Raw genomic sequence first — 22,011 nt, 5'->3', positions numbered from 1 at the left:
CTCAGCATTACTGTATAGGGAAGGCTGACTTAGAAGAAGCAGTTGGAGGAGTGTTTTTCTTGCTGATAAAAGCCATGATTTGGTAACAGCAACTGTAAAGCAAAAAATCTGTTCCACTTAACTTTGTAAAGTGATCCTTCCAAGCTTCCAGTACCAGTAAAATAAATTTATGAAATTGGGGTACATTATATATTTATGTGCTCTCTTCAGTGATATCTACATTTTTGAGATGACAAAGAACCATAATGCCACATAAAAAAATACCATAAATGTTGTTACTTTGGAGAAGTATTTACTTTCATCCATATAATAAAATTACAGATATATTCAGATTTAAAACTTATCTTCTTGCACACATACAAATAGTAAAAAAAAAAAAAAAAAAAAAAAAAGATGAGTTTCACAAATTATTAAAAAAGGTATTTAAAAGTAAACAGGATGTTCCTATTATTTTGCCCATAGGGAAAAATAAGTAAATACAAATAATTCATTTCTACCTGTATTAACTATTTGACCTTACTACTGTTGTAGCTTCTTTTTCTTTTTTTCTGGTTCATTGTTGCTGCTCGTCTGTGTAGATGAATGTGCAGGAACACCACTTGCAAGGATCTAAAAAAAAAAAAAAAAACCAAATCAGAAAACTGCATTTTAGATTATACTATTCTGGTAATACATTTACCTTCTACAACTACACTATTCTCATGAGAAAATACTATACTGATCATCTAACAAAGTGTTTAACATCGCATAGCTATCACAGCTTCAACACTAAGCAAGTAGCAGCATCCCTCCCAAATGAAGTGCTAGGAGTTATTTTGCATCATGTTTTCTGGTGTTTACTATGCCGATCAAACTGAGTGCCTGTCAGGCTCAGTGTGTGGCTCTGAACATAGTGCAGCAAAGGGACATTACATTATACCTTGGTAGAAGTTGGAAAAGCAGACTGTGTAGAAAAGGAGGAATAAGAAAAGAGAAAACCCTGTGTCTTTACAGAGGTATGGTGAATTGCACTCTAGGAAAGACATCGTTAAAAAGCGTGCTATGCTTTCCTTAGAGAGGATGTACAAGAGTAGCATTCAAGCAGTTGAAGCAGATGCTAGAATGAAATACTACTGATTTAAGTAGATTAGACACATGTATGCTTATCTGCAAGTGAGTCTATGGGCAAACTGCAACACCTGACTATTAAAAAGGTAACAGGTATGTCAGAAACTTGATGGAAGAAAGTAATTACTATGATTTCAATATCAGGATATAAATTATATGAAGACTGCAAAAGCATATACCAGAAAAGGAGTCATGCTACGTGCTCAAGAAAAGTTTCATTCTAATAAGGTTACAATTAATTGCATCAGAGCAACACAGGCATCTATACTGGAATTAAAAACCCACCACCATAAGCTTAAGGGTATGGATTTGTTCAGTGACCTTGGATGAAAGTAATCATTATGACAAGCTAGAGAATATCTGACTGTGAGAAAACAAGGAAGCAAAAATGTAATTATTCTCAACGAATACACGTCACAAAAAAAGCATAAAATATTCTAGTTTCCTAGGCTATTTAACAGTGTATTTACTGGAAAAAAATAGTTAGAGACCCCACAAGAAGGGAAAGCAGCATTTGCCTGAGGACCTGATTAAGAGTCTACCCACAAAACCACCGCTGTGATTTCATTTCAGTGTACTTGCTGGAATACACCGTCACAATAGAAACAAGAAATGTAATGAAGATGTTACTAAAGGTTTCTCAAAGTAGTAAGATGTTTTCAAGAACAAGAGGGAATTTTAAAACAAATTAATACTGTTGTCATGGTTTTGCAATTTTGTAATTTTGCTATCAGTATTCCACATCATAACATCATGTTAAGCATAGATAATTTTGACGAATCTGCTGCTCACAGAAAGAAGACTGCATGTCCCAGGGAGCACCACGGTCAGTCATATGACCAGGACTATATAATCTCACTTCAGTGCTGGACTCGCTCTCTTGGATCCTGCCAGCCAGGGGGAGAGCCGTGTGGGAGCGTTCCAGCCGTTTCGCCTAGAGTTACAGTAGGCCTCTCGGTTTCGGGACTCACTCTCTTTTATTTTACTTGATTCGTTAGCCTTAATTCCAATTATATTGTATTATATTGTGTTATTCTGTATTTCGATATAGTATTTAGTAAATAAGTGTGCCTCCTTAGATCGTTGCCGCTGTATTTATTTTCTCTTTCCTTGTTTTCTTTTCCTTTTGGGATAGCGGCCCTGCAGGCCGTCTATACCCCTGTCATGGGTGCCGGTAGATTTTAGGGTAACCTATGACAACTGTCATGAAGAAAGAATGTCATTTACCAGTGGAATTAAGAAGACAGCTGAAAGAAAGTCAATAGTGATTGGTATTATGTATCAAAAAACAATTCTTTAAATGAAAACCCTATCCAAATAAAGAAGTAATAACTGGTTAAATGTTAAATCAAGTCCAAACAATTGAGGAACATTTTAAGCACTTCTTCAAGTATCTCCAGGTAAGTGAGAGGCAGAAAATTCTTCCTCACTCTTTCATTAGGATGTAGCTTGACGCTAACATAGACCCAAAAATCTGAAGTTAATCCAAGTGCAGTTGAAGACCAAGATAAAACAAACAGGAAGTTAACAGGAAGTGCCAGGACTCTACAATATCTCTCCATTCTAAAACCAAGTATAAAAGTGTTAGCTAGCAATAGTTGGTTGCTAGCTTAAAATTACATAAAATTGGTCTTGCTATTAAAAGAAATGAATGATGATGAAAAGTGTTGTCGTGTAACATCACACAAAGCAGAAAAAGTGATGCTGTGTGTATCTGGCTCAGCTCACATTTTGCATCATGCCCATGATTCCGTTCTTCCTTGTTCAAAACTCATATAATAGAAGAACAAATAGGTGACAAGGAAGATCAAAGATACAGAGCAGTTTCCAGAAAAAAAGTACACAGAACTGAGTGGCAAGGGAACAATAAGTGGAAAGAGTAAACAGTTTATTTCCTACATTATGAAGAAGTATGTTATCAAATAACAGTATTAGACATCGGACTTGAAAGAAAATAAGGGCTTGATCATATACAGTGAGTCATGGAGCTTACTACAGGAACACCATGTGCAAGACAGAAATTTAAGATGGGGAAAAGGAAAGTCATTACAGAAATACACAGAACAGGATTTTATCATTACTTCTGGAAGAAAAAGATGTGCATTCTGGGTGAGAAAGCATGTGAGCTGCAGAATGCTGGAAGCTTTGAATGCTCACAAAGGGTATGATCAGTGTATGTGTATCTTATTTGTACGTTCTTTCCTTACTAGTAAGAGTTACAAGATGTTTAAGAAGCCATGTTGTCTTGGATTAATTACTATTATCAGTCCTTTATCAAGGATTAACGAAGATTACAGTATTGACTTCATTACAGAGGAAAGACCTTTCCTTGCGTTAGCTTAGTAAGAACAAAGCACATTGCTCACAGACTGGAGTAAGTACATGAGCAGCATTCTGAGCTTAGCCTCAAAACAGCACCTCTGAGAAATGCTACCTGTTGAGCTCAAAAAGTGGGCAGCCCAACATACTAGTGTGTACCAGGATGCACAACCGTTCTCTTCTACGGACAATATCTACTTCATTCATATCAATTGCCAGTCAACCAATTCTTGATCCACTTCACTGTCCACTCAGTTCTCAGAGTTGAAACTCAGAGATCACAGTTCTTTCAATATTTTCACGAGAGACTTATATATTGTTAAAGTTGTGGTAAGAAAGCACTGTCATTTATGTATTCTATGTTCATTAAAGAACCAGCAATTACAGCTTCCTCCTGAGGAACCCAGAGTTGCACAGTAATTTACTGGAGCTAAAAGAAGATCCTACTGAGTTTTGGCAGAATTTCAGAGCAATCTGATTACAAAACCATGAAACTTAAGATATACCATTTCAGCAAATCATCATCCTTCTTATGGTATTATTCCTAATTGGCCAAGAAAAGAAATTTCATTTAGAACCCTTCATGTTTTTCAACACACAGTAAAAGCAGATCTGTGTTTTAATGAGAATAGATAAGTAGCAAATCACTATAGTTTGTTGACCGATTTTTGGTTGGCTTTAGAGGTTTTTTTTGTTTGTTTTTTTACTTTTAGGTTGTATTTCAATTGTACTGTATCCTGACTAAAGATTACTAAAAACCATAAATCTCGTCTTACCTTGGGTTCTACCAATTCCATCCGAATTTTCTGATGCTGAATGTTGGAAGCATCTAACGTAATGTTCACTTTGACTTTGTCAAATACACATAGTATTGTGTCTTCCACGGTGAGTGATGGTACCTGTAAGTTCCAATTTTGTATAAATACTTACTGTTCATATTGTCTTTCATTTTTATACAAATAATTATTTTGAGATGTAGTTCTTAATGTGTTACGATCTTGAATGTCCAGAGAGTTAGGGTGCAGGTGGTATTTTTGGATCATTAGGTACTGTCTATTACAGAAACCCATTCTGGTGTCAGAACCTTTTTGCTTAAACTTACAGAAGACCACAACAATACCACTACTGCAGATTAATAAACCTGACATCAGAAAAGGCTCAATTGCCCTTCTAACATAATTAGATTTTAGTCATTTTGCTCATGTACCTCATAAAAAAAAACATAAACAAAGGCAACTAAGAATAAACCTTAGAAAACACACCTCACTGTTGTAATCAAGTCTGGGCACTGGCTTATCTTTTTCTTCAAAGAAGACTGTCCCTTCTAATCCATACTTTGGAATCAAAACCACCACTGCATTTCTTCTTACAAATAATATATATGCATCTTCATTCACCACTCCCTTAGTTTTGAAGAACAGCTGTAAAAGATAGAAGAAAAAAGGTGTTAGCATATTCTCTTCTGGATTAAAAATATACCAACTTAAGAAGAGTAAAATACTCGAGCAAATAGAAATCTGTGCTTACTGTTACACACCACATTTAAAATGTTCATTCAAATAATTATACTTGCCATTCAGTATATTCATTAAATATAATGAATGTATATTTATTAAGAATATGCAAATACATACACCCCCCCAAAAAGACTAGATAACAAATGAACAACAACCTATTTGAATAGTTAAAAGCATCTTCTAGAAATGCATCTCTAAACTTTTCAGTACCAGGAATGTTATGTTGAAGCTTTTCCTTAGAGAAACTGCACTTTTCCATAACAATTCCTGCAGGCTTATTACTGCTCATCAAAGCACAACCTGTCTATTACTGCTCAGCATCTCCTGCCTTTCAGGGCAACACAAATCTTCCACAGATCATGCTCACATCTCATTAGTATTTACCTGTGTGTGGAAAGCAACAGATGCTCTTTGTGCGTATTGAGCCATTTTATGCCGGTAATTGAGATTCTTACACAGATCTGCCAGTTTATGTTTATCCATAAGTTCTGGATAGGTTCTGTCTGCTCCTATGGCCACGGCCAAAAGACGATGCACTATAATGTCAGCATACCTGCAGAAAAGATCAGTGATGTGTCAAAACATTTTTATCAAGTTTCTGACTAACATTTTGCTTTTTTATAGATCTTGCAGTTCAAGAATTCTTTCTAATGGCAATGGTCTGCTAATAACTCCTTATATTAATTAGAAAGTCACATTCTCTTTGCTGATCAAATACACACTGCAGAGTATATCTTTACTATACTATGAACTACACGGTTTTCTTTTTAATCTAAGGAATTCTTTACTACATTCTACCAATGCCACTGGTATTGCTCAACACTTACAAAGAAGAAATAAAGCTTTAACTCTGAACACCAGCTTAAGCCCCTTCCTCTTCCCTTTCTCATGAACTAGGGAAACTTAGTTTTAGTGCCCTTAATCTGCAAAACACAATCACATGATGCTCCTGGTACACAGCTTTTATGAGAACTTCAGGCAGAAAATTTTTAACGTATCTATTAATGACTAGGATTTACTACTGGAACTCCAAGAAATTCTAGAAATTACCCACACATGAGAGTCATCACCTTAAATTTCATAATGAACAAAACTCAAATTAACAATAGTTTTATATGTAAAATATAAAAGAGTGTGTTTACAACACCGCTTCCACCTGATGAGTGGCCAAACACTGCCTTACTCTCTGCTCAACTTACTTAAAACTAAATAAAGTTGGTTTGTATAATAATTATGTAATGTAAAGACACTATCTTTCCAGTTCAAATTTTAAGCTGAATAGCACAGTCTCCAATACACTCTCTTAACAAATAAATCACTTATTCTGTCCTCTGAATATACTGTAAAATTAAAGGAATTACCTTCTAATAGGTGACGTAAAGTGGGTATAAATAGGTGAAGCTAAACCATAGTGATGAAAATCACTATCCATTCCAGAACAGAAATACACAGCTTGCATCATGCAGCGAGTGGTCAAAATTCGCAACAGTGTATTTAGGTATGGGAAATCAGGCGATTCAGCTTTGTCTAATGATTCTGCTAATGCCTTTGCAGAGTCTGTCTTTATTTCCAAATTCTGGAGAAAGCAGAAAACAAAATGAAACAGGTTATAAGCAGAAATACCACAGCTGAACCAACGTTGCTCTTATTAACTGTAACAAACTTACTACCTCATAAACTCTGAATTGTAGACAATAAGATGACAGTGTTACACAAATCTCGTTTGCCCCTGGCAAAAATTCATAGCTAATGGTGGTGACTATATTGCAAAACAGTATTCTGCAGCACAGAATATGCTCTATCAAATAGTGTCATTTGCTTTGTTGTAATTTCAAAGGAAATAAAGAGGAGGCATTACTTTCGCAGCAACCTACGTATTAAAACACCTAGGAAAGTGATTTTTTGAAATTCTTACTGCTTCGTTCCCCATTTACTTATGACCTCAACACATACGGTATGAACGCACAAGATCAGCAGAATGTTCCATCTACGTATGCCACTAACAACTAAGGATGCTGTAGAGATCAAGTCACAGTAAAGTGACTGCATGTTTATTTGAAAAATTCCAACAAAAATATAACATGCAAACGTTCCGCTGTGTTGGTTCGGAGTCATTAAAGTGACTTTGCTTAATTAGAAGAACATCTGCCTATGGAAACGAACTTCGCCTTCTAAGTAAAACACTGTTTTGAAAATCATTTTCAGGTTAGAAATGAAAAGACTATTCCAACTTTACAAGACAGGAAAATGAAGCACTGGGTTTTTTCTACTCCTCTGTTAGTATTATTACACTGATTTAATTTCAGTTTTTCCTCTCTTATTACAAAGAGGAGAGGGGGAAGAAGGCAGAGGGACACAAAATTGAGTGGAAAAGTTCACCTCAAGTGGGGACTGCAATTTTGAAAAGAAGATCCTGAAACTGGAAAAGTAATTTTTCTTAGTTCAGACATATTAATCAAATCAGAGTTGTTTCAGGCTACACTAATGCCAAGCTGATGCAAGGAAAAGATGGAAACTGAACACATGCAAACATTTCCTTACTTCCAGACTTTAACAGAGAATAACAATGTATGCGATTCAAAGCCAAGAACTATCTGAAAAATAGCAGCTGTGGCTTGGAAAGGAGAAAAGTGTTTCTCTAACAGTTAAAATACGACAATGTTATCTACTTTCTTCTCCTGAAAGAGGTTGTTTCTTTGTTTTTACTTTTTTAAAGCACATCATTGTTCTTTTCATCTGAAGGTACAGACACCTTCCTGCAAGTACTAGTAGGTTAAAAAGCAAATCTATATATGTTTTCAAGCCATGGACTTCCAATTGCCACTCTTGGATAAGCAGCCAGCCAGCAAGCACCATTTTCTATGATTAATTTCTGAGAATAGTAAAAACCTGCCTTGGACTTCGCTGCTTTCACAAGGATGTCGTAATTTGATGGAGGAGGAGCAGGATGCTTCCGGAGCAGAGCAAACTCTGGGAACTCATCATAAATTTTTTGTGCTACAGAGACATTGGCAAGCAACATGAACTCTTCAACCATGGAATTTGTTTCTCTATCAAAAGAAAATATTTTGTACAGTCAGAAAAGTGTTAAATTAGATACTTGCTTTGCGTGTCTAATGAAGAAACAATGCACCATCCTAATAATATTCTATAACACTATCTAGTTAACCAGAATTTTCTTTTAACGTGTCCATGGTACAAAATAGGCTAACATTTTTAAGACTAAAAGCATGCCAAAACATACTTAGTAAACTTCAAATAGCAGGGCAGAAGAAAAAAACAAAAATTAAATCGGTAGCAAAGACTTAACCTCATGTATAAAACAGTTTAAACTTACTTCATAAACACTGTAGTAGAATACAGAAGAGCCATTTTTTCTAGGATTACTGACTTGAACTACTGCATAAACTCTGTACACAAAAAGCTGTTACTTAATTTGGGACAGGGATGGAACGATAGGTATATTTAAGTAACTGAGGAAAACAACAGGGCTTACTTAAGTTCCTTAGTTTGCAGATCGATAGGATCATGAGTTTCACTATCCATGTGAAAACGAACTTCTGGTGAGGAAAGCGTCAAAGCTCTGGAAGACAGTTAAGTGATATTACTGTAAAAGAGAAACAGCAGCTGAGTTGCAGGCCTGCATACAACAGTTTGCTTTGTAAGGAAATGGGAATTAAAACAAAGAAAAGAAAAAGGAATTAACATCCAAAATAGTAGAAATTGCAATGCTGATGTATAACACTATTAATGCCTATAATTTCACATTTAAAGTGCTACTTCTGGTTACTTGCATAACATCAGTAGGAAATCCATAATGTTGATCAATTTTGCAAAGGATATCCCCAGTTTTGTATTACATAGAGAACAAAGATAACTTCTTAATGCAAATCAAAACAGCAAAACACTTCTTTTTTTAAGAATTTGAACTGGAAAAAGGGATATAGAGCATCTTCATGTAGTTCAACAGCAAAAAATAGATTAAAAAAGGAAAAAATAACGGCACCACTGCATTGTTTACCCATTATCAATTCTTTTCTTCTTCAGAATTTTTGCTAATTTGTTTAGTCCACGTAGGCTGACAGTAATATCATCATTCAAAGTTGCTGAATCAATTCTCATCTGTGCTTCAGCATAGGTGAGAGAAGCCTTGGAGAAAAACACAATGAAACATCATAATACTGAAAAGCACACATCTCTCAGGAAAAGAAAACCAAAAAACAAACAGTATTTTTTTTGTCAAAGCTCATTCACAATAATACAAAACTTTCTGTTCAACACCTCTAGGAATGTCATTCTCAAAGAATAACAGACAGGACAGATCTATGCAAAACGTCAAGAAAAAGTAAACATGTACAATATTCTTTTTAAAATGCTGATGTAACACCTACCTATTCCACTGACCTTAACTAGATGACACTATATCCAATATGTATCAATGCATTTATATTTTTTAAATGAAATACCATAAAGTAACTGTATAAAACAAGAATGAAGCGTTAAGTGTTTATGAGAAGAGGGCAGGATGAAAACATTTCCTTCACTTTAGGATACAAGCTTCATTTTCTAACCTTAGGAAAGTACATCAGTAACAGAAACAGGAAAACTTCAGTATAAAAAGATCTGTCATAAGAAGTGTTCTTTCTTCATCCAACTAACCTTGGAATTAATAATACTCTTTGTAAATCTGGTTTTTAGAATGTCAGCCTTTTGGTTCATCTCCCATATACATGAAAATGCAAGCCTATAAGAAGAATTGGGAGAAATCTGTTAAAATCCATGCACACGCATCTGGAGTTGCTTATCAGGATCGAAATACAGATCATATGCATATACCTGTCCACATTAGATCTTAAGGAGCATAGATTGGAGCTAAGAAGTTCTGGAACCATATCAATCCTCTGCAAAATAAAGGATAAAATGCATCACTAGTCATAATTACTTCATAGTGTGATTTTTAGTACATCAAAAGCTTGGAAATAATAATTTTGCCCCCCCCCAGCTAAAAAAACTGCCATTTGTGAACAAAAAGGAAGCTACTTCAGAAGAAATCACAGAATGGCCTGGGCTGAAAAGGACCACAAAGATCACCTAGTTTCAACTCCCCTGCTTTGTGCAGGGTCACAAACCACCAGCCCAGGCTGCCCAGTGCTACATCCAGCCTGGAAATTCATTCCAAAACCTATTTTTTTTTTTATTATTATCTATTGTTTTAGCAGCAGTTATTTCTGAGGTTAAATTATGACCTGTGAGAAGCTATAATAAACAGAAGTAAGTGTAATAAATACAGACCACAGGTAGCAATAATCTACCTTACAACTTCAAGATCTGTATTAAACAGCTGTTTGGACTCGCATTCTCATGTTATTTCTTGTTTCAAATGGGAGTTGAAAGGAATATTCTCTAAATAAATAACTGATTTTTAAAAAGCCTTGCTGAGCACAGCGATAGAAAGAACAGTCATTTTGATAGCACTATGCAAATTAGGAACCAAAAAAGGAAAGCAATGAAAAAGCTATTCCCTTAAATGCACAAAAACCTTTCCATACAGAAAACTTACCTTTTCACACAGATATACAGTTGTTCCTCTTTTTGCAGATTCCTCATCTAAAGCGTTTCCTGGACGAATAAAATGACTGACATCTGCAATATGCACGCCAACCTTAAAAAAATAAACAACAAAACCCAGAAAGCGTCACATTATACATCTTATGAAGCAAACAGTTCTCAACATAAAAGAAACTTGATAAAGTTTTTGTCTAAAACCCAATTTGCCCTTTTCCTATTCCTCCCAGTAACTTCTATATTTACAAGTAGGAAGAGTTAAAAGCACTACAAAAAATGAACAGTTGCAGCAATTATGAACAATAAAGCCACATGTACACTTAGTGGAAAACTGCATTCATGACCAGTTCAGCTCTTCATGCCTCTTTCATTTTTTTTAATGCCCACTGCAAAATGGGTTTCTTGCTTTTCTCTATATGCTAGACTTTATTTTGGCGTTCTCTGCTATTACAATTACAAATTAACATAGAAAATGTGCCAAATCAGTTATAACGAGGTACAGAGCTTGTGTTAACCTAGTAGGTTTTCAGTGACTTCTTTTAAAATAATTCCTTAACTATTACAGCTGTAACTTCACTCCTCCTCCTCCTAGCTCCTTATCTTAGCCATAGATACTTGGGTCTATACTCAGTTAAAGCAGTAAATAAATTATGTTACTTTCTCACATCAAATGAGCAGACAGCAGGCAGTTCAATTACTTTAATGATTCTGATGTAGATGCAAGTCAACTACATTTCTTTATTCCCATCTCACTCACTGTCAGTAGTGCAGAGAATTTATTTCTTTCCCAACAGACCTAGAGTTTTGCTTGCATCAATTACTATGATCACTACTGATTTAAAACACAAATCAGCAAACAAAAACTTAACCCACCTCCAGGTTTCCATTTTCTATTTCTCTACAATGTAATGCATCATCAATATCCGTACAGCCAGGAGGATCAACGCTACAAACATGCAGATGCCTCAAGTCCTCCCTATGTTTCATATCCTGAAATTAAAAAAAAAAAAAAAAAAAGTTGTAAAGAACATCCACACTGAAGGAGAAATATAAAGAAGTTGAGAAAGCACTTTGTGTAAGACTTTCCAAAGTAATCCAATATTTAAAGAGCATTTTCAAGTACACAATTTGCAATGTTATTTAACAGAGAAAAAAGATACACTGAGACTGTAGTGATAACAAAGCCAAGATATTAATAACTACTGAACCTTTGTTATAGAGCAAACAATAGGAAACAGAGAATAAAACCATACTCTTCCCACCATCTCAAAATTAACAGGACTAGGAATCAAGAATTTTTAAGTAAAATTATGACCACAATGTCCAGCTAAATAGTTTAGGATGAGAATGCTCACAATTAACCTTAGTTATGACTTATATGCCTACACAGTTTAAAGGAATTGAACACTCAGGTGGTATTTACTTGCTATCCAATGGCTACATAAAGATCTTACTTAGACTGGTATCTTAGACTAGACAATAAGCTATGTAAAAGTTGGTTAAGTAAAAACACATCCATCAGTTTCTAAGCTCAAAAGAAACAACTATATATTAAATAATAAAACTAGACTACTCCATAGAAGTGAAAATGCATGAGATACTCAATCAAAAATAGATCATTCCCCATAACCAAACAAATGAACAAATCCACCCCTAAAGAAAAACAGCTGATGTACAGAGTTTTCTTTACATTCTAAACCAACCACTTCCTACATTTATGATACTGTGGAGAATCTGAAATTCACTAACAGCAATTAAAACAAGTAATTCTGCAAATAGCAATTTTCCTTCCTCTGCTTACTGTACTGGATAATACTGGGATACATTAACATACTTCGGTCATGATGTACAGGCTACTACATTTGGTTACAAACCTATCTATTGAGACATAGAAACCCTGATTTTTAAACAGTATATGAATTGTAATTTTCCACCTTTGTTAAAAAACTCTTTGTAAAAATTTCCAATGAATTCCACATTGTGGTGGTTTCTGGTGTGTTTTCCCCTTTGTTTTGTTTTTAATCTGTCTACCTCTAACACAGTTTTAGCTAAAATTCAAAGTCTTGTGGAGATTTTTCTACAGAAAAATCAGACTAAATATTCAGACCAACCTGAATTTTAGGAAACTTTTCCCCCTTCATTTTTGGTGCACTGGAATATTCTAGAATATCGTAATTTAAAGCGGGCACAATAATTACTGCTATAATTTTATAGCTATTACCTTTTCTGTAATGCTCCATGGCATTTTCGGTAGGAAACTGAGGACATTCTGAGAGAAAGGTTGATGAGGGACATCGTGCTCAAGGAGAAGAACTTCCGTCTCAGTCTCCTTATCTCCAGCACTTCCCAAGTTCTTCACAAAATGACCCTGAGAAATAACATACACACTTATACGTAGGTATATACATATACAGCACTGGAACAGACTGCCCAGGGAGGTAGATGGTAGAGTCACCATCCCTGGAGGTGCTCAAGAAACATTCACATGTTGCACTGAAGCACACAATTTAGTGGGGAAATATGGGTGACTGGACTGGATGATCTCGGAGGTCTTTTTCAACCCTGGTGATTTTCAATGATTCTATGATATAAAAAACAAATACATATGCATGTGCACACACAAACATCAAGCAGTACTATTTGTTCAAAAGTAATTAAATATGTGAAACGAACCTAAAAGGAATACTTTAAATGCTTTTTTTCCTCCTCTAATTGACTCAATCTAACTGATTTTAAGTAGTGCAATTACAATATAGCGTAAACTCAAGATGCCGAACATCACAATAGCAGCACACTTATAACTTGCAAACAGCTGTCTTGGTTTATTTAACTATCTAGTTAGCATAAATTAGATTTCTATTTTATTATTGGAATAGCTGGCACATATGATGATGTTTCAAGGTGTATTCTGTATAGAGCCACAAAAATGGTCCAAGGGATGGAACACCTCTCCTATGAGGACAGGCAGAGAGAGCTGGGGCTGTTCAGCCTGCAGAAGGCTGCAAGGTTACCTGAGAGCGACCTGCCACCTCTAAAGGGGAGCTACAAAAAAGAAAAGGACAGGCACTTTATCAGGGTCTGTGGTGACAAAACAAGAGGAAACAGCTTCAAGCTCAAAGAAGGTTGATTTAGGTTGGATATAAAGAAAAAGTCTTTTACAGTGAGGGTGGTGATGCACAGGAGCAGGATGCCCAGTTATGTGGTTGATGCCCCATCCCTGGAGACTTTCAAGGTGAGGCTGGATAAGGCCCTGAGCAACCTATCTAGCTGTGGTATCCCTGTTCAATGCAGAAGAATTAGATTAGATGGCCTTTAAAGGTCCCTTCCAACTCTAAGGATTCTACTATTCTATTCCTGTGATATTGTTTCATCTTTGCAGAACTTTTAAAAGTTCTATCTTCATCTCTTTTTAGCATACAGCATCCATCTACTCCATAGAAATGCCCTGAGCATATTATGGCTGCATCCCTGAGCCCTAGACATCATTTTCTTCCTTCCAAATGTAAAACATGTACTATCCGTGTGAAAGAGAAAATGAAAATACCTCCCTCTCCCCCCCGAAAAGAAAAATATAGAGCTAACTTTTGTTTGGGTGCAAACCACATTCATTACTCACACAGATAAATCTGCTCTTCATGTAAGCCTTTCATGATTATATGCTGCATTGCTGTTAGATGTGTAAATAGCAGTTTGTTTTGCCAAGATGGCTAAAAGCTGATGTTTACACATAACTCAAAACAACTCCATTAACCTTTCAGTCTAAAAATTAAAAGTCAGATAGATAAACATTAAGAACAAAGTACTAAAACTTACATTGGGATACCTAGAATTCCTAGGCCAACCATCAATAGCAACAATTATTCTTTGTCCTTCCAATTTATCTGCTTGTCTTGTTTCTATTCGAATACGAGGAATCCTGCGATCAGATGGTGTAAACAAATGTCGCCTTGCCTATTAACAGACAGAAAAAGGGACAGATTATTTCTACTTTCTTTTTTTAACCCTACCCTTACAATAGCTTTATTACCTTACCTCTTTAATTTGTGACTTGGAAAGCATGCCACAAAATGGTCGCCAGTTTCGCTTTATAATACCCACTACTTTTCCTGTAGGTCTCAGCATGTTCTTGTTAACAGAAACCTTCAACTGTGACAAAAAAAAAAACAAAACCCAAAGGTTAAAGACCACAGAACTGTTTAAACTCGGCACGCATCTCAAATCTTGCTCTGGTAGCAGGTTATGTATCACTACAATGCCATGAACTCTGTTATGACATCATAAATGGAATCACGCCTCCCTGGGCTCCTTAATATTTGTAACACAACTACTTGGCCAACTTTTCTCATGGACATACTTGTAGAACAAAGAACAGAAAAAGCCTAAAGAAATGCTATCCTGTACTACAGTCTCTGCTCATTCCCCAGCTATCTCCATTTTTTCCCCAACCTATTATTTTCATTTTTAAGAAGCCTTTTTATGGCTGCTTGAAAAATTCTCCAGCAATTCTAAACACGGCAATTAAAATGTATTCCCATGGAATTCAGTGGGAAGATAATATATTTTTAAGGAAATGCAAATATTTATTGGACAGGGTGTACATACATTTCTGCATATACATTAAGCAGAATTACTTATTTTCAGAACTACTACTACTATTTAATAACCCGTTGCTATTAAAAGCCAACCAGTGTATCTGCATATCAGAATACAGCGTGGCATTATTACTTGGCTACCACCCAGCAACATTTTTCTCTTAATAAAGACAGAAATCATGAAGAAAAAGTAATTGTATTTCATACAATGTTTTCTTTCTCCTCTTCCGTTTCAATGTCATCTTCATTCTGGCCATCATCTTGCAAGACCACTGAGGATGGTGCCACCCATTCATCTTTTGCCAGCAACTCCACAGCTACAATATCTTCATGAACTGCTCGGTTTAAATGCTTAAGACCCTGTATAATTATCTGGATTTTTAGAAAAGCAAATGGAAATACAAGTGTTTATAACAATAGCAACAAAAGACTCAAATCAGTGTGACACAAGTACAACAGGCACCGCGCTCTATGTTTGTGACACATTCCTTCCTCTAAGTTTCTTTTGGTACTCATGATATTATTTCAGAATTCTGATAGCCCCTGTAAAACCACTTGCTTTTCTGTTTTTTTTCTTCTTCAAGTCTGACAATTCTTCTGTTTTTGAAGGCTAAGAGCCTTCCACATACTGCTGTGAAACAGGAAAGCAATAATCTGAAAGCCAAGGAATAACTATCAGCTGCCACCAGAAATAGGGAGTGAAGAGTCATCTGCTACCATTTGGAACCAATATGCATCCAATTGTACCAGCTGTAGCTTCAAAATCCAGTAGGCCAATTTACCAAGGTAAAGTGCTCAAAGGGCAACAGCCTAAAAATATCAGGGCAAGTAATGCAAGAGAGCCCCATGTTGGGCTCATCACAGTTTTTCTGAAAATCTTCCCATAGGTTTATTACTTGAAGAAAATACTACTTCAATTGACTTGAATATAACAGCGTTTAAAATCAAAGATTCCATTTTAGACTATTGTATACTTTTTCAAAGAACACATTATGCCTTTTAACAGTTGTTTTTTTTTAAAGGGCATCCTCAGTATTTTAGCAGTCTATATCCACAAAACCAAGCAAAGCAAAAAACCCACGTCAGAAAAATAAAGAAAAAGAGAAAAAATAATACTGCCTGTTAATACCACTTATCACTGTGAAATAATTACATAATCATCTTCAGCAATGACCAAATAAAATTCACGGTGTGAAGTTAAAACACCCACCTCTTTGTTTTCTTCACCATCTCCATGAACCCAAACAGTAGCTTCAAGATAATTATCTCTGCTTGCTCTATAGGTTCCTTGGAGGTAAATGCCAGATTTTATTCCTTGCTGTAATTTGCTAAGAGGAACGTGTTCTGGGAAAATTATTTTGCCACTTTCTATTTCTTTCTTTAAGGGAAATAAATAAATAAATAAATAAATAAAGTCTTTTACATTCATAATTATTCCAAAACTGAGCTCAGGAACATTTAACTCAAGTTAGCAAGTTCCAAAATTATAACTACGTATAGGAACATATATGCACAAGAATGAAAAATTACCCTTAAACAGTAGTTTTTCTAATGAAGCACAGACAGTATAAAAATGTGACAACATTGAGAACACCTCTGTTTCTCTTCCTGCTTACCTGCACTGACTTAAGAGGTTACTACAAAAGTGATACAGACATTTTTTTGTTTTTATATATTGACTAAACATAGACTTGGAGAAAACATCAGTATAGTACTACAGAGCATACACGGTAAGCAGCTACCTGACTCAGTCAAAGTTGAAAGAACTGCAGATAACTTCTGTAAAGATCAGCTCAGCCTCCCACTTTCACATGTCCCACTCCAATCCATTACATTAACTATGATCATAGAATCACAGAATGGTCTGGGTTGAAAAGGACCACAATGATCATCCAGTTTCAACCCCCCTGCTATATGCGGGGTCGCGAACCACCAGACCAGGCTGCCCAGAGCCACATCCAGCCTGGCCTTGAATGCCTCCAGGGATGGGGCATCCACAACCTCCTTGGGCAACCAGTTCCAGTGTGTCACCGCCCACTGGGTGAAAAACTTCCTCCTAATATCTAACCTAAATCTCCCCCGTCTCAGTTTAAAACCATTGCCCCTTGTCCTATTACTATCCACCCATGTAAACAGCCATTCCCCCTCCTGTTTATATGTTCCCCTCAAGTACTGGAAGGCCACAATTAGGTCTCTCCAAAGCCTTCTCTTCTCCAAACTAAACAAGCCCAGTTCCCTCAACCTTTCTTCTTGGGAGAGGTTCTCCAGCCCTCTGATCATCAATGGAATAATCTTCCCATTACTTTAATGGCATTAGCTTTCAGCTATGTCAGTCTTATGGAACATGCCACCCATTCTAGGGGGTGGCAACCTTGCCCACAGCATGGGGGGAGAACCAAATAGGCCTCCAACAAATTCTACTATAGCCCTATGATGATGAAGTAACCTATCTCTGAGCTGCAGCACACAATTCTATCAACTTATGAATAAATAAAATCTTTTCATTAAAAAAAAAAAAAATGTTTTTGACAAATAAACTTTTAAATAACAGACACCAAACAAAGACCTAGGTGGTTTGCAACAGAAACTTTAGAAGTTTTAATTTCAGTTCAATTATTTGCAGTATTTATATGCTTCCTTCAATCAATCGTTAAGCTTCCCATCTTAGTAATTGGCTTTTTACAAAGAACTAAACAATGCCTTCCAAAAGACATGTAATCAGCACTTTAAATAGCTGCAATATTCTTTTCAGTTATCAAAAAGTTTTAGTGTCAAAATGGTAATAAAGACCGGAGTCTTTTTTCTGAACTGATGCTAGTATCCTGACATATGGCATCCTATAACAGACTGCAAAATCATTTTATAAAATAAATAAACCAAAAGAGAATAAAGACATACCCCTTCATCAGATACGCAAGCAAGACGATCTACAAGATCAGGATTATCTATCAAGCTTTTAATATACTCCTCACCTACAAAAGCACACACAAATATTTATGCAAGAGAGGTAGAGAATTTAGGCATAAAGACACTTGAGATTTTATACCTGAGCAATAAATTAAATATCCATGCCGCTGAACTTACACGTATAAGCAGTTATCCCCTCCTCAAGGGCTTTCTCCTTATTAATCCTGTCGTTTGTAAGAAAGATAACTTGGATATCCTCATTCTCTTCATTCTGTATTTTCTTCAAGTGTTCACTGTACCATTTTACTGCTACCCGAATGGCTCTGTCATTGCGGTCATTAGAGCTTTCTCCTTGCTCTTGTTCTATGTATGTTTCTCTAACAGTTTTTAAAAAAAAAAAAAAAAAAAGAAGAGGGAAGGGGGAAGGTTAGCAAAGCAAACTAGAAAAAAACAAGCAATCCAAACATCTACAACTATTACTGTTTTCAGACAAACATTTAAGACTGTAAGGACAAAAGAAATACTGCTGTACCAATTTTTAAAGCACTAAAGACCACTGAAGGCTTAGGAGACAGGATCAAAAAAACTAACAAGGAAGTGGCAATTTCTTACACGACCTTCTCACTGAGGACTGAACAGAACAGCGTTCAAGACAAGCACTGCTATAGCCTTGATGGTGCTGTAGCAGAAACTACCTGTGAGTATACATAAAGGCAAATTAATTTGCCATCTCCATTATTTTTTTTGCCACTAACTAACTGATTTTTCAGTTCTATGGATTGAATTGGCAGTAATAATAAAGCACTGAAATATGTGTAAAATGAATAAGCACGATTCCACTGCTAAGATTGAAGGTCTTGCCTGACAAGTTCACTCAGTATTTTAATCACCTTCACAGAAGATACGTGGGCCAATACCAATTATAAAATGAGAAAGCTCCTGTAACATCCAGTTATTCCCTAGCAGGATTTCTTACATCACATTCTTACACACATCAGTTGTGCACATCAGTCTCATTTTATCTCCCTAATTCACATGTAGCAGTTCTTTTACCAAACTTCAGTACAACGTTATACCCTATTCCAAGCCATACCGATGATGTTCATTGGTGAAGGAATAGAAGTGTTTTTCAGGGTTTCCAATCACGTCTCTGATTCGTTTGTACACTGGTGCACTCCGACTCCTGACCTCTTGTAAAACTGTCTGCAGCACAATGACATTCTTAATAACAGGGTCTTCAAGAATATCAATCTGAGGAACAAAATGGAAACGTATCAGAATTGTGTGTTTTTTTCTACCCAGTAACAGAAATTGAAATATTTTCTTGTTTAATATGCAAAAACTTCTATCAATAACGATGCACTATTTGGACCTTTTCCTCTCACAGCTGCGAATCTGAAGAATATATTAAGCTGCACCTTTCTCCCATAGGCAAAAAGTTTAGATTGGATTTTCCAATCTCTTGGTGACCTCAGTTTTGCTGAAGTGAAAAAGAGATCATCTCTCATTCTGACTCCCACCAAATGTAACCCACATATTTACAGGACTCCAACAAAATTTAAAGCCAGGTCTACACTACAAACTGTAGTCACAAGAACTCAGTTCTTGTAAATTATAATCTTTGTAAACAGTGCTGCCCACAGTATGCCTGTGTGAGTAAACCATGAAGTATTATCTGACCACTATTATAAAGCTAATATGAACTTGCCTGTGCAAATGTAGACTTAAGCTCTCCAAAACAAATCCCACTGTTGTAGTGCAGTTTTAAATTCCCCAGGCTTAAACTGATTTGAATTCTGTTAGCTGCTCTTCACCTGTTCAACCACAGAACTTTTTGAGTCTTTTTTTTTTTTTTTCCTTTTAAATACAGCTCTGCTCTTTTCTCTGTTCCTGACAGCCACAGTGCATAGCCATGTCCAAAAACCCCATGCTCCCATGCTCCTGTCAAGAGAAAAAAGATGCATGCTTCACTTTCGAGCTTCTAATAAGCAAATCTGCAAAGCTATCTCCAGAAAAAGACAAAGGTAAGGTACTGAAGGGCATGGCTGAAATAATTTAAAGCAATGCCAAATCAAGCTTCTCTGCACTGCATGTTTAGATTATCTAATAGAGTTAGAATAATGTCAACAGAGAAAGAGATTCAATACCTTTCTACATACATGCAGAATTACTAGGCCCAATCTTACTGTCTGCTGCTATTTGTAGCTGGCTAAAAACCTATTCCCGCTGTCACCACAACCACCATATCCTCACTGTTCTGGTTCCTACAGCGTAGCCTGCAAATTCTCTGAGTGTTCTATAACACAGGAATTTTGCCAACAGATCCCATCAAGTCCACAGATAATAGCATGAAAATATCTACTGACTTGATGTGGGAAGAAAATCCTTACTTAGAACTTCTCATATCGGTAACTGCTAAAATGCTAGTGTTGTGCTCCATGGATGCTGAAACCACCAACTTCCCTGGACAGCCTATTTCAATGCAGTGCTACTCTTTCAGATAAAAAAATATTCCTAACATTCAATCCAAACCTCCTCTGCTGCATCTTAAGAGCATTACATCTTGTTCTACTTTGCCCAGTCTTGAACATGTGCACCAGGCTATTGCATGTTCTACAGATGCATTCAACAGTAATAATAATAATAAAAAAAATCTCAGATTTCAACTTCTGAGCTCCTTGCCTCCAGCCTGCTGCTGCTGTCTGCACATCAAGCCTTCATGCATTTACAAACATGGAACCCTTAGAGTTGGGAGGTACCTCTGAGGGCTATCCAGTCCAACTCCCCTGTAATGAACAGGGACAAGTGCAGCTAGACCAGGTTGCCCAGGGCTTGATTCAGCCTTGCTGTGAAAGTCTCCAGGGACAGGGCACATCACTAGGTAACCTGTTCCAGTGCCTCATCATCCTCAGTGTGAAAAGACCTCCTTGCATTCAACCTAAATCTACCCTCTTTAAGCTCAAAACCATTTCCCCTTGTCCTGTCACCAGATCACCAGAGGCCCTGCTAAAGTCTGTCTCCTTCTTTCCTGTAACTCCCTTTAAATACTCATAGCCTGCTACCAGGTCATCTCACAGCCTTCCCTTTTCTAGGCCAAACGGCCCCACTTCTCTCAGCCTGTTCTCATAGGAGAAGTGTTCCATTCCAAGGATCATTTTTGTGGCCCTTTGCTGGATGCACTCCAACAGATCCAAGTCTCTCCTGTATGAGGACTCCCCATCTGGATGCAGTACTCCAGGTGAGACCTCACCAGCACCGAGTAGAGGGGCAGGATCACCTCCTTCAACCTGCTGGCCACACTCCTTTTGATACAGCCCAGGATCCAACTGGCTTTCTGGGTTACGAGGGCACACTGCTGGCTCATATCCAGCTTCCCCTTCACCAGGACCCGCAGGTCCCTTTCTGTAGGGCTGCTTTTAATCTTTTCACCTCTCAGTTTGTTCTGATGGCAGACTACAAAGAACAGTTCGTCCCACACTCGTGAAATCGTACGTGGGCCCAACTGCCTAAACTAGGCCGGTCTGGGCGACGCTGAAAGCGCCTCAGAGGCCACAGGCAGACAAATCTTAACCGTGGGATCGGGCAGACAACAGCGGAAAGGCCCAGCTCGGTGCTGAGGGCAGCCCGAGCCCCAGGGCCGTCCCCACCCGCGCGCACTGTACCGAGGCGGCGAGGCGCTTACCTGATGCAGGAGGAGGTTGGTGTCGGGCAGCAGGTAGTGCGGCCCATGGCAGAGGCTGCTGGCGGCGCCACTAGGCCGCGCCTCGAGCCCGAGGGGTTGGCCGGGCCGGATCGGGCAGAGCGGGCAGGCGTCCGCACCGCAGGGGATATCGTCGCGTAAATAATGCTCGCGTACCACCTTCACCACGGCACCCGCCCGCGTCCGCTTCAGGAAAGTCCGCGAGGTCAGCATGGCACCGGCGCGGCCTTCTCCCAGCGTGCCCCGCGGCGCAGGGCGGGAAGCGGAGCGGCTGTTGGGTCGCCGTGGTGATGGCGTCGCGCGG

General features: G+C 37.4%; 1 protein-coding gene across 1 annotated transcript; it reads right to left on the bottom strand.

Moving 5' to 3' along the window:
• Nucleotides 1–277: 277 nt before the first annotated feature.
• On the bottom strand, nucleotides 278–22,008 carry DIS3 (DIS3 homolog, exosome endoribonuclease and 3'-5' exoribonuclease). The gene is made up of 21 exons (XM_072354606.1): nucleotides 21,690–22,008; nucleotides 19,101–19,258; nucleotides 18,185–18,384; nucleotides 17,999–18,072; nucleotides 16,311–16,478; nucleotides 15,308–15,472; nucleotides 14,541–14,654; nucleotides 14,322–14,459; nucleotides 12,730–12,876; nucleotides 11,382–11,498; nucleotides 10,504–10,605; nucleotides 9,780–9,844; nucleotides 9,603–9,687; nucleotides 8,965–9,092; nucleotides 8,440–8,526; nucleotides 7,837–7,993; nucleotides 6,305–6,519; nucleotides 5,328–5,496; nucleotides 4,689–4,847; nucleotides 4,203–4,325; nucleotides 278–609 (listed from the first exon to the last, which is right to left on the bottom strand). Exons 1-21 carry the CDS (start codon nucleotides 21,918–21,920, stop codon nucleotides 520–522), a joined length of 2,892 nt encoding a protein of 963 aa, XP_072210707.1. The 5' UTR covers nucleotides 21,921–22,008; the 3' UTR covers nucleotides 278–519.
• Nucleotides 22,009–22,011: the final 3 nt, after the last annotated feature.

This window comes from Excalfactoria chinensis, chromosome 1, assembly GCF_039878825.1.
Source record: "Excalfactoria chinensis isolate bCotChi1 chromosome 1, bCotChi1.hap2, whole genome shotgun sequence".
Lineage (NCBI taxonomy): Eukaryota > Metazoa > Chordata > Aves > Galliformes > Phasianidae > Excalfactoria > Excalfactoria chinensis.
Note: the sequence above shows the minus strand (reverse complement) of the source record. Positions and strands in the feature narration are given on the sequence as shown.